At 51.5% G+C, this 12616-nt stretch overlaps 5 protein-coding genes across 5 annotated transcripts; all 5 read right to left on the reverse strand.

Annotated features, from left to right (window-relative positions):
* Nucleotides 1–48: 48 nt before the first annotated feature.
* N7455_003224 (glycoside hydrolase family 35 protein) lies at nt 49–3420 on the reverse strand (the record flags this gene model as incomplete). Its single annotated transcript, XM_040960908.2, has 7 exons — nt 49–1370; nt 1425–2097; nt 2150–2284; nt 2337–2718; nt 2780–3082; nt 3146–3222; nt 3286–3420. The coding sequence occupies 7 exons, from the start codon at nt 3418–3420 to the stop codon at nt 49–51; spliced, it is 3027 nt and encodes a 1008-aa protein (XP_040808654.2).
* Nucleotides 3421–4493: 1073 nt separating this feature from the next.
* Nucleotides 4494–7326, reverse strand: N7455_003225 (tRNA (cytosine-C5-)-methyltransferase; the record flags this gene model as incomplete). Its single annotated transcript, XM_040960887.2, has 4 exons — nt 4494–4779; nt 4846–6960; nt 7042–7235; nt 7303–7326. 4 exons carry the CDS (start codon nt 7324–7326, stop codon nt 4494–4496), a joined length of 2619 nt encoding a protein of 872 aa, XP_040808643.2.
* An 82-nt stretch (nt 7327–7408) lies between these two features.
* On the reverse strand, nt 7409–8335 carry N7455_003226 (2EXR domain-containing protein; the record flags this gene model as incomplete). The annotated part of the gene is made up of 1 exon (XM_040960934.2): nt 7409–8335. The coding sequence occupies one exon, from the start codon at nt 8333–8335 to the stop codon at nt 7409–7411; it is 927 nt and encodes a 308-aa protein (XP_040808655.2).
* Nucleotides 8336–8735: 400 nt separating this feature from the next.
* N7455_003227 (mitochondrial processing peptidase) lies at nt 8736–10709 on the reverse strand. Its single transcript, XM_040960894.2, has 5 exons — nt 10473–10709; nt 10292–10417; nt 10158–10235; nt 9403–10097; nt 8736–9342 (listed from the first exon to the last, which is right to left on the reverse strand). Exons 1-5 carry the CDS (start codon nt 10620–10622, stop codon nt 8952–8954), a joined length of 1440 nt encoding a protein of 479 aa, XP_040808678.1. The 5' UTR covers nt 10623–10709; the 3' UTR covers nt 8736–8951.
* A 270-nt stretch (nt 10710–10979) lies between these two features.
* Nucleotides 10980–11948, reverse strand: N7455_003228 (SDR family oxidoreductase; the record flags this gene model as incomplete). The annotated part of the gene is made up of 1 exon (XM_040960906.1): nt 10980–11948. The coding sequence occupies one exon, from the start codon at nt 11946–11948 to the stop codon at nt 10980–10982; it is 969 nt and encodes a 322-aa protein (XP_040808646.1).
* Between the last annotated feature and the right edge of the window lie 668 nt (nt 11949–12616).

Genomic DNA, 12616 nt, shown 5'->3' on the forward strand with positions numbered 1-12616 from the left:
TGTATTGTATTCAGTAAGCTATTTACCTATCTACTTCCCACTGAACACCTAATAAGCCCCCTTCCGCTTATTATACTTAGGCTGCTCCACCGACTCAACCTTCAGCGCCGTCAGAACAGGAGTAGTATGAATCAAGTCCAAACCCTCCAACTTAGCACCATCCGACTCAAGCACCCACAGACTCAAACCCAAATAGTTGGTACCCCGGTAATTAAGAATACCCTCGGGAACAGGGAAGCTCGTCTGGGGGCCAATATTGTTCACATACTTGGCGTACTGGTACCCATTGACATAGAGCTGGGCGCGGTAAGCGGCCGGCGACGTGGTGTTCCCGAAATTAAAGTATAGAGGAACATCCCAGCCCTTCTCAATATTCAGATCAAAGCTTGCACTGTAGAAATTGATTCCAGGCGCCGACAGGCCGTCGAAGGGACTGGTAGATTTCCAGTTCTGGGTCGGCGGCTGGGGCTGGTGGAAACCCTGACGCTCAGCGTAGAGACCACCCTCATTTAGTGGGCCACGCACTTTGTCTAGGTAGTCCTCGCCGCCTAGATTGCCGGTCAATTTCCAGGTGATGTCACTCGCAGATCGGCCGGAGAGCTCGTAGTTGAGGATACCGCGGGGGTTCTTCATCTGGTCTTCGCCGACGATCCAGTTTTCATTCAGACCCAAGTTGTCCACGACTACGGTGAACACGTACGACTTGCCCTTCTTCAAGGTTGGAAGTGTGTAGGTTCCATTGTGGTCGGCGTCGATGGAAATTCCGCCCCATGAGCCTATGTGGTTCTCGTTTAGCCACACGGCGCTGCCAAATGCACTGCCACCTTGAGTCTGCACGAAGAAAGTCTTCTCGTCGCCGGTTGCGACGAAGTGGCCACGGAAGAGGAGGGTTCCGGTGTGGAAGCCGTAGTCAGAGGAGAAAAGCGAGGTTGGGGTCTTGAGTTTATGGATGCTGTTTTGGGTGGGTTTGTCCGCGGAAACCCATGCGGAGTCATCGTACGAGTCTTGGATCTCGGGCAGAGTATCAATAGACTTCCATTTCAGATCTTTCAGAGTCGGAAGCTCGATCTTTGGGGCTGTGTAAGAAACGCTGCTTGACCAGATTCCGTTCTTGTCGACCATGACCTGCGCCTTCTTGCCATTGATGACTAGGTTCTTAGCCTTGGACGGGGCGCCAATCACCTCAATCGGGGTTGTGGCGTTGAAATCAGCAGTGAGATGAAGGTCACTGCCCTGCACATAAGCAGTCCGGACGAGGTAGCCGGCCTTAACGATGAGAGATGAGGCGGTGACCTTTTGGGAGCTATAGCCAGGGCTCGTGCCCGTGGTTGGGAGCTGAGGGACCCAGTAGTTGTAGGCAGAGTTCCGGTCTGGTAGTTTAGTTAGTTACGATGAAGCAAGGCGGTACTCGAGAAAGCACTTACCCAGAAGAACAATCTGCAAATCACCCACTTGCACGATACGACGAGTGGTGGAGACATCCCAGCCAATAACAACCGCCTTGTCTACCTGCTTGGTGGTGATGCTCGACGATGACCCTTCAATAACCGAACCCTTCAACGTAGAAGAGACAGCGAGCTCGTGGTGCTCGCCAGGGCCACCGTACAACACAAGAATTTTGGATTTACCAGACTCCGTCCAGGTAAACACCTCAGCAGAGGAGTAGAGGATGTTTGTACCGGCCACATCATAATCAACGACATGAATCTTAGAATCACGGCCGCTGAGAGTGAGGCTTCCGCCAAGCTGGGGAATAGTCACTTCACCGACGCTAGTAGGAACCTTGAGCTTATAGTCGACGGACGCTTGGCTTGAGTAGTCGGAGTGTCGGACAACGAAGAAGGAAGAAGCCGTGTTGTTACCTCCGAGCAGGGGAGTTACGGCCAGATCAGATGAGGTGGTGTACTTGGAAGTGGTCAAGCTTCCTGGTGTTGATACAAGGTAGGCCGGTGACACTCTGGCAAAGTTGCCAATCAGTTTTAGTTCGCTGTACTTCTCGCGGGTTATGTTGCGAGATTCAGTAATCGGGGAACCATAATCATAGGATGTGTATCCACCGGGGTGACCCAGGTTGCCCCAATTGGTACCACCAAAGATCTACCAGTGAAATATTAGAATCGACGAGGATGACGGGGAAGCTCGCACATACCATATACAGGTTGAGGAATGCAACTCGGAAGCTGAGATTGTTCTTATAGAACACTCTCTCAAACTCATGGTTCAGAAGAGCAGCACATTTTGTGAATCCAACACCTCCCCAAGGATCAAAGGCACCGCCTTGGAACTGTACTCTAGTTAGATTGATAATCCATCCGGGATGTCTCCATATATCTTACCTCAATCAGAGAGTACGGGGTTGAGGGACTCTGGTTCATGTGTGTGGTATAGAAATCAGTAGGCAGATCACCCGCTGGCCAGGTAGTAGGGTTTGCGCAGTCAAAACCGAGAGGGTAGCTATCATGGCCGTAGATATCCACAGCCCCCTCGCCAGTTCCAGGGGCATTGTGGCCGCCAGGCGAGGCGTCATTGCTAATAAGAGGCACGACAATTCCAGCCTTGCGAGCCTGGTCCTCCACGTATTGCATATAAGCTCCGTCTGGAAAATCGTTGTATCCACAACATGCGCCGCTGTATTCGTTCTCGGGTTGGTAAAGAATGATAGGTCCTCCATTGGTGATTTGACCCTTGGCCATGGTTGTGGCAACATGGGAAATATAGCTAGTTAATGATGTCAGTACTCACGGTTCTTCCAATCCTGCATTTTGGGAGGGTCACGTACTTGTCCGTTGCCTTTAGGTAGGCTTCATCACTCGTTCGCAGGGTTCCATTCACGCGCTGAAGCCATCCTGGGAAACCACCACCCGATGCCTCGGCATTGATGTAAGGTCCAGGGCGGGCCAGAAGATAGATACCAGCTTCTTTGGCGGCGTCGAAGAATGGCTCCAGGGCAAAGATTCCCTCGGCAGTATACTCACCCGGCTTACCTTCCAGTAGAGCCCAGTCGATATAGAAAGAAACACAGTTGAATCCTAGAGCCTTGACTTTTTGAAGTACATCAATCCACAAAGATGGAACAGGCAAACTGCAAGGATCTTGATCAGCATGAACCTTTCTTGCAAAGGGTTAATTGATGCCTCTAACTTACCGATATGGGTGAATTTCACCACTAAAGAGCATGAGTCTCTCGCCATTGACAAAGAGAGACTTGTCATCCCAAGTGACCTATACAATGATTGTACTTGTCAACACAAAGCATCCGAACCCAAGAACCCAAGCCCAACATACATATTTCTGGAGTAAATCCCGCTTAACAGGATCCGGGTGTTCAGTGAAAGTAAATCCATTCACCGAATGGCTAATAGCAGCACCAGCGGCCTGGGCCGCCAGGCAGGCAAAGGCCCAAGAGGACGAGAACTTCATGGCTGTCTTGACAGTTCACACAGGGGTGAAGCGGGGTGCTAGGGAGAGAGGAAGAAGCACTTGGATTCAAGTCCAATTTCCTTGCAATGCAGGGGTTGCGCCATTCATATAGTGCACAGAGACTCGGGGCAGCATTGACATTAATCAATGTAGCATGCCATTGCTATACTACAGTAGCAATGACCCTCTTTCCATGTCTTTCGTCATTTCTTCCAGATTGAGGGGTGCCCCGGATGCTCCGCATGCTCATGCAGGAAGGGTCTGGGGTCTACTACGGCGTGGATTTGCGGCCATACTGAGGGGTTGGGGGGATATTGTTGTTGAAGTGAAAGAACGGTCTTCTAATTAAAATAGAGGTCTTCTTATTTAAAACGAAATAAGAGTGTGTTCCTATGGTTTTAACTATAAATCTGAACCTGTTGTATACTATAAGAAGCACATCCAACAGATTGCAGGCAAACCAACTCAAGACAATAGGGCAATAGATCCAAGACATACTATATACGCAATATGGATATATTCCATGGGTATCCGGTCACAACACCGCGGTCATTATGGCCGCAAGCCCTTACTGTCTGTCTATTATCCACCCCGTACCTCACACGGTAACCAGACCGAAGATCCCCAGCTTTTTTTGCGGGGTCAGTTTTTCCACATATCAGATGGCGGGAGATTTGTCGATGGGATCTTTTTCCTTTTTATATGCATAGCTTTTCGTCCTGCATCAGCCCGACGTATAAAGCTTTACGGAGTATGAGTCTAAACAGGAGAGATAAACGTACCACTTTACCAAGGTCAATAGCAACAACTGTCAGACCAAGATTTAGTGGCGCCATTTTAATCAACTTGAAATTCAAACTAAGCAGTTCTCCTGCGGGGAAGATGTGGAGGTCCTGAATTTAGCCGGTGCGTATGTTGTAATATCAACACTCCTACCGACGTTTCTCCGATGCAGATCACTCTGGAAATTACGGAGTACAAAGGACCTAAACAAAGGTACGGAATTCATGATATTGGCTTTTTGATACAGCATAGAAATCTCCATAATAGGAGCATGTAAAAAACAGAACCATTTACACGGTGGTGTTGAAGCGATCCTCCTCATCGCCATCCTTGGTGTATGTCTCACGATCATCCACGTCGTCCTGCGCTTCCTGTCCAACCTCGGCATTCTCCTCCTTGAGTGCAATGTCCTCAGCCTCAGCGGTCGGCTCGGTCTGGCCACCCTGCTTCTGTGTGGTGTTGATCAGAGGGGTAGAGTCGTTGAAAATACGCAGCAACATGGCACGACGCTCTTCCTTGGGAAGCATGAGGTTTAAGGAATGGAGAGATCTCCACAAGGGCAGAACCATGGCCTCACTGTAGATTATGTTAGTAAGATGCAAATATCACTCGAAGGGATATATAAAGGGGAAAAAAACTTACGGAAGACCATCTTCTTCGCCGGTCGCTTGCACGCGAAGAATACTGCATCCCATGGGGATATCCTTCACTTGCTCGCCAATCTCGCCAAGAGCCTTCCAGCCATCGTCAGTGACCTTGGGGAACATCTCCACAAGGAGACGACGGAGAGTCTCCCGCTTGGTCAGAACGACGGACCGTTCAGGGCCCAGCCAAGGCTCGACGATCTTCAGGCCGTCAGTCTGGACACGCCATCTGCAGACGTTCTCACGCTGTGCGTCCTGCTTAACGAACATCTTAACACCGCAGTGGACGAACTTCAAGCCCTGGCCTTCATTGGAGGTGAGAATGTCACGTCCCAAAGCACTGGTGTAGTAAATTGTACGGGTGGGGAGACCTTCGGCATTGCGGACCATGAAGCGGTCACGGGGGAATCGTGCGGACAACTTGTAAAATTCATAGATGGGAAGAAGCTCTTCGTGGTTGGGATCGAGGTACTTGAACGGCTCCTCTTGACGGGGACCTCTCTTCTTGAAAGGCTGTGCGGTAGGCGCAGAGGCGGCAGGTGTGCTGTCACCAGGGGTATCAATGCCAGTTCCCACTGCAGGCGCAGGGACATGGACGGGGCGGTCACCGACAAGGACCTCGCTACCATCGTGGAGCTTAGTCCTCTTAGCAGGAAGTTCCTCTTCGAGGTCATCTGCATTCCGCTTCATGGGAGAGGCAGGGGTCGATGCATCAAGAGATGCATCAAGAGTAGCAGAGTACGGAGGTTGGTGGGCGGCCTCGGCAACAGAAGCATTCTTTGCGAGTTCCTCCTGGGCCGCTTGGTCGGGAGTGACCAATTCATCCAGCGACTCGAGCTTCTCCAGAGGCTTTCCGTCTACCTCGTTATTCTTAGAATCAAGCTCCGCGGCGAGAGCTGCAACGGAAGCCTTGGGGATAACGTTGCTACTCTCCGGCTTGGCCTTAATTTCGGAAGTCTTTTCAAGGACTGTGATGAAGAAACCACCAGTGTCTTGCTGATGAGGGTAGACACGCATGCATCGGTCAAGCGGCAGGTTAGCAGCCTCGCCTGTCGGGGCAAACATGCCCTCTGCAAGTCTGGCAAGACCATTGATGCCTTCCTGGTTACGGTGGTCCTCAACCTCCTGCCAGTTGTTCCACATGCGGCCCTCTCGGTCCATCACCTTCCAGTTATGCAGACCAGAAGATCTCTTGAGGCCGGGCAACTCCTGGCTGCAATCGATGATCTTAACGTTGGCAGCGCCACCGCAGCGTTCAATTGCGGAGGCAACAACAGCCTCGTTCTCCACAGGGTTCAGACTGCAGGTTGAGTAGACGACACGTCCGCCGACCTTCAGCATTTGCAGGGCGCGAACCAGGATCCGAGACTGCGTGCTGTGAAGCCCCAAAGCATTGCCAGGGGTCCAGTCCTTCCAGACACCGACATTCTTGCGTGCGGTACCGTCACCAGAGCAAGGAACGTCTGCCAGGATACGGTCGAACTTCAAGTATCTGTTCCTGGGCTTGCTCCCATCGGTAGTGGGCAGGGGAGGCAGCTTGATGGAAGGGAACATTGTGGCATCATGGTTGGTAACGATCAGGTTGGGTGAGCTCAGACGCTTCATCTGATGAATAAGCATGTGAGCGCGCTTGTAGTCGCTGTCGTTGGCAATCAGCAGGCCGGTGCTTCGGCCGTCGTCGTTCAGTCCTTCGGGACCGAGGGGCTCGGGTCCAGCAGTGCCGCTCTTGATCTGTTCAGTGACTTGCGCAATGGCATCTTCCTCGCCTGCGTGAAGCAGCTCCATGAGCTGCGCAGACTTGCTGCCCGGCGCAGCGCACATATCCAACACAGTCATTCCAGGTCTAGCGTCGATGAGGAGAGGAGGGATCATGCTGACAACCTCCTGGCGAGAGATGTTCCCGACGTCAGTTTCGGCGACAAGGAACTTCTGGAACTGGGAAAAAGGCGCAAATCGACGGATGACATTCTTAGGAGTGGTCATGGACCAAGCGAGCTGATCGGGGTACCACGAAACTGGGCGCGGTGGCTCGACGAATTCGTCCTCGTACTTGATAGAAGTGATTTCGGGGATGTGGTAGTCCTTAAGACGCTGCTGAACAGCCAGCGCGTGTCTAGAAGAAGGCACACAACAGTCAATATCAATTGAAACCTCCCAAGGCGCGAATCGCAAAAAAGGCGCAGTTGTGACTTACCCTCTAGAACCGGTGAAGCGGAAGCTGTTGGGGAGATCCTTGCGCATAGTAGCCCAGAAGGCATCCTTTTCCTCCTCCGGAAGGAACTCAGGTTCATTGTAGTAGCGTTCGAACTTCTCGTTCTCTCTGGTGAGATCTTGCCATTGAGAGCGCGTACGGCCTGCGCCGCCGCCACCGCCGCGGCCTTTACCACCCTGCAAGAAAGGAGACACGGTCAGTACAACAAACACCTCATATAGCACGTATGAAAGATGAAATTACCTTTTTGCCGCCACGTTTTCCCATTGTTATGATGTGGTAAGAGTTATAGGAAAGTGTACTCAAACAAAATTGCCTTCAAAAAATCTCCCGATCAAATGCGGGATGGTTACGTAATCACATGATCGAGCACTGCAGGTGGGCAGAGTCGAAACATGATCCTCAATTCCAGAGTGGGCATATCAACGAGGTATTGTTTGGTGTCGGGATCGTGTCTTTTGAATGGGTACCGACGAAGTCCTTGGGTTATAGCATGCGGTCCTGGGAATGGGAATGGTGGATTGGTCCATTTGAAATCGATGTAGTCCGCTGACATCTCCGCTAGCCACCTGTCGACTCGGAAAGAGAACCTTCTGGTGTCAATTGTGTCGAAGAACTTGACTGAAGAGACCTCTTGTTTTGTGTTCATCCAGAGCTGTCTGAATCGCTCGATGACTGCCTTGTCAGACGGGTCGATCAACTGTGCTGGCTCGTCACCGTTGCCAAAGAGGCCCAGCTCCCGAGCTTGCTCGTTGGTAGCCCGGATACAGACTGTGTGCAGGGAGATAATGCATGTCTTCAGTTCGCAAAGTACTTCCCATACCAATGACTTTGGGATATCGGGCCTTCGACGGAACCGCAAAAAAGGGTGGACGACGTCCGCACTCATAGAGACCTTTTTGCATAGAATAGGCACTTTGATCAAGTCGAGCAGGTCACTCTCCAGTCTGTGTCTTTGTGTATCTGTGACAATCTCAGGGGCATTGAAGTGAATAATGTCGGTAGACTTCCACCACCATCGAGCGTCTGTCATGTAATCCGGCGCAACAGAAACACCTGCAGGGAGCTTGAATTTGGCCAAAGCAATTTGGCGGGATTCCCAACAGACATGAGCAATGACTGGATACTTCCTGTTGAGGATCCATGCTTGTCTGAGGTCTTCTTCTGGTAAGATATCTGGGTCGCACGGTTCTCCAATCTCAACGACTCGCCCTGGAACGGCAAACTCCCAGATCAGCTGGCGCAACTCGGCTGGCAGGGTGGAGAATCGCACCATGACGAGGGAAGCTTGGTCACTAAAATATCAATATCAGTTAGAAGAAAACAGTACGGAGAAGCAGTGATCTAAAAAGATCACCAAATGAAGATATTAAGGCCACATACAAGAGTTTACGGATTGAACCGAGTCAGAGGAGATTTCAATCGTCGAAGTAAAGTGCCTATTGAGACTTTGAAGCTTCAATCAGGCTGGCAGAGAGCAAGCGTAAGGTAAACGATAGATTTGAAGAACTATGAGATGGAGAAAACTCGAGGACTCGGGTTTTGATGTGCGGGAAAGCACAGGCGGTTAACCGTGGAAGGCGCCGATGAGGATGAAGTACATTAGGCGATAGAGGAAAGTACGACGGCGACGGTGATACACTGGGAAAGAACAACTTCGCAGTGCGCTGGGAAGATATAGAACAAACAAAGGAAATAATTGGTATGTTTACTGCAAAGGCAGCAAACTATATAGTCTACTATGGCAAACCATTAATTGCTATTTCACACACGAATTTGGGATCTAACAGCCCAAGGCAATGATTGATAGTACATTCAAATCAAAGCCGCCAAACCCCCAGTTTTCCTGGATTCAGCAGCTATCTTCACACGCGATCATACTCTAGGACGACTTAAGAGATCATGCGGGACATGTCTCCACGGATGCGCTGGTAGTCGAGGACACCCTCGATGCTGCCGACGGCGCTCATGGCGAGGTCCTGATCCCACAGCTTGCGGGTAGCGAAGTCCATGACGTCCTTCTCGGTGATCTGGTTGACAGTACGCTCAATATCCTCAGCGCTCAGGCGGCGGCCAGTGGTGATGATCTGGCGGCCAATGTCCTCAGCGACGGCGGTGGTGCCATCGAGAGACAGGAGGATGGAAGCCTTAAGCTGGGCCTTGGCACGCTCAACCTCGGCGGAGGTGACGTTGTTGCACAGGCGAGACCACTCGCGGAGAGTGAAGTGAATCAGGTCATCGAGCTGAGTAAGGTTCTCGCTGACAAGGTAGATACCCCAGAGACTAATATCGAGTCAGTATATTTTCGATCAAACACATGGATCATCAAGAAACAAGACTTACCCGGTGTCGCTGTAGCTGGTGGAGAAGCTCATGAAGCTGTTAGCGAGGTTGTGGTGGCTGACGTGGGAGCTGAGCTTGCTGCCGAGGAAGGGCGACTGGCCCATGGCACGGTCCCAGTTACCGACGATGGCCTGGGTGACCAGAGCGGTGAAGTAGTCATCGTCCTTCCAGCTGACACCCTCGACGGCGAGAGCGATGTGAGCGGAGGGGATGGTGTCGTCGCGGAGACGGACCTCGGAACCGATGAACTCGGGAGTGCGCTTCTGCTCGGCAGTAAGGGCAAGGGCAGCGGAGGTAGGGGGCTTGCTGGGGAGGCCACCGAAGTGCTCCTCGGCGAGTCTGACGAGCTGCTCGTGGGGAATGCCACCGGCACCGACCAGGACCATGCGGTCAGCAGTGTAGTTGGTCTTGATGTAGTCGGTCAGGTTCTCCCGGGTGATGGTCTGGATGTTCTCCTTGGGGCCGAGGATGGTGCGGCCAAGGGGCTGGGCCTGGTAAGCGGTGGCGTGAAGGTGGTCGAAGACAACCTCCTCGAGTTGCTTGTCAACCTCCTCCTGCTCGCGCAGGATCACATCACGCTCACGCTCAATGGCACCAGCCTCGAGCTTGGAGTTCTGAAGGATATCGGCGAGGATGTCGACGGCCTTGGGGACATCGTTGTTAAAGGCCTTGGCGTAGTAGACAGTGTTTTCCCTCTGTAGTCGCGATCAGTATTTGTTTTGGTAGACGTTGATGGATGGTTTCCCGGGTCGTACCGAAGTGTAGGCGTTAAGGTGAGCGCCCATGTTCTCGATCTCAAGCTCCAATTGGTGCTGGGAGCGCTTGTTGGTGCCCTAGTCATATTCATCAGATAAAAGCGCTTCGTAGTTTGGGGGTTGTGGGGTCGGACCTTGAAGGCAAGGTGCTCAAGGAAGTGTGCAGTGCCGTTGGTCTTGTCAGTCTCTGCCCGGCTACCGGCATCGATCCACACGCCGACCGTCGAGGTTTGGGCCCATGGCGAGTGATCAGTGGCGATCTAGAAGGGAATTAGCTAAATTGCGATGTCATTGAGATGAGTTGCTTGGTCGTACAGTGAATCCGTTGGAGAGGGTGGTGGACTGGGTGGTGGACGGCAACGCAACCGGCGAAGCAAAGCCACGCTTCACGGGCTGGATGGACTTCAGGGCCGCACGAGTGCGGAGAGCCTGGTTTAGGTTGAAAGCGAGGCGCCGAGAAGCCATTGAGAACGACTTGTATAGGTGGAGGGAGGGGGAAAGGGGGAGAGATGGAGAAAAGAGCTGATGGAGACACCCTGAGGTTGAGGTTCCGAAGTCTGAAATTGTTCGCCCAGCTCAGCCAATTACATAACCCGCTTTTCCAAACCGCCCTTGACATCCCGAATACTTCCTTACTCTGCATTAATTCGTGATGTGGGCTATAATACAGTCTCAATGAGTCTATATATTGTTTTTATCGATCTTTACAATGTCAAAATACGATTTGCTTGACGTTGAGGTACTCCGATACGCCTTGTTTTCCAATCATTCAATGTCGGTCATCCAATTTCGTGCCTATTGATTGGCTACATACCCTGCGTCTCATACAAAGCGGCTTGCAAAATGTCTAATGTTCTCCTCCATCGAAATATCCGCGGCAAAGCCCAACTCGAAAGCACGAGCAGTATCAAAACTAGGAGTCCATGATTGCACAATCTTGTCCGTAGCAGCATCATACTTCTCCTCCACAAGATCCCGACGCTCCTTACCACCAACTTCCAGCAAAGCATCCAACATCTGCTGAATACTAACCTTCAACCCAGGAAGATTAACAGATCTTGAGTCTCCAAATGCGTCTTTGGGCACGTCGCGCGCGTGAATCAAGTTCTTGATAACAGTGTGCGGCGAGCAAATCCACATCTCCGTTTCCTTAGCCACAGGCAGAATAGCCTTCTTACCGTGGAAGGGCTCACGGATGATATCACTGGCAAAGCTACTGGCAGCCTGGGTGGGCTTGCCCGCTCTCACTGTCACGGTGGGCAGACGTACGCACCGGCCATCCAGGAATCCGCGCCGCGAGTAGTCGTTCAGCAGTGTCTCAATAATGAGTTTCTGCGATCCATATGAGGAAGATGGCACGGCTGGGAAATTTGTCTCGTTAATGACGAATCCTGGTGGTGCAAGGCCGTAGACTGCCAGCGATGATGTGAAGACCACCTTCGTCCCGGGCATGGTCGCCCGTAGCCGGTCCAGAATGTATCGTGTTGCGTCGAGGTTTACTCGGACGCCCAGCTCGAAGTTGGCCTCCGAGCCACCGGACATGATGCCGTGGAGGATGTAGACTGTCTCGTAGGGATGGGATGCGCTGATCAGCTCGTCGACCTCCTTGGTGGAGGTTAGATCTGCCTTCACACATCTGAGACGACTTGCGTGTTGTGCAGCTGACTCTGGGACCTCGGGCTCAACAATATCGGTGATTGTCACGGTTGTCGTGGCTGGCGTACTTTCGAGGAGGGAAGCAGCCAGTTCCTGGCCGACATAACCTCCCGCACCGGTGATGAGAATCGACATGGTGGTTATATGATAATGTGGTTTGGTGAATTAGGTCAATTGATCAGATCAATATAGTGATTGGTAAGAGGTCGGTGCAACGAAACAACAGTATATTCAAGTAGTTATGTCAAATGGAAAATGGATGTGTTCCCATTATATAGTAACACACCTTGCGGGGTCGAAGCGGATCTTGTGTCTCCCCCACGCTCGTTCAGTCATGACAATTTCCCCATTAGCCAATGGTGTTATTATATCCCACGAATATGATCGCTTAATGCAAATCTCGCGCATCAATTCCGAGTCTTTTCTGGTGCAAGCCTCGGTGAGAAATCCGATTACCGGGAGGCCCGGCGCAAGTCCGAGAATGGGATTGGGATAGCGAGATGACCTAGGAAACATGTGAGAAACCTGAGACCCTTTTAACTCTTAGACGATAATAATAATTAGCAAAATGTCGCTTCTTTATTCGGGATGTTCTGAGTCTACTTCATATATGCTCTATGTGGGTCGAGAGAAGACAACCTGCGGAACAAGCTTGGAAACTACATCTAAAATAATTGCTCAAATGGTGCCGGCGAAATGTTAGCAAGACTAAAATCGCTTGTATTGGCCACTGGTTGCTACCTAGGTACGGATATCATACGCTAACCAGAGCTATCTCATCACCTCAGATCAAGACACTCAGT

Source organism: Penicillium solitum (assembly GCF_028829755.1).
Source record: "Penicillium solitum strain IBT 25940 chromosome Unknown utg000001l_segment0_segment0, whole genome shotgun sequence".
Taxonomy (NCBI): domain Eukaryota; kingdom Fungi; phylum Ascomycota; class Eurotiomycetes; order Eurotiales; family Aspergillaceae; genus Penicillium; species Penicillium solitum.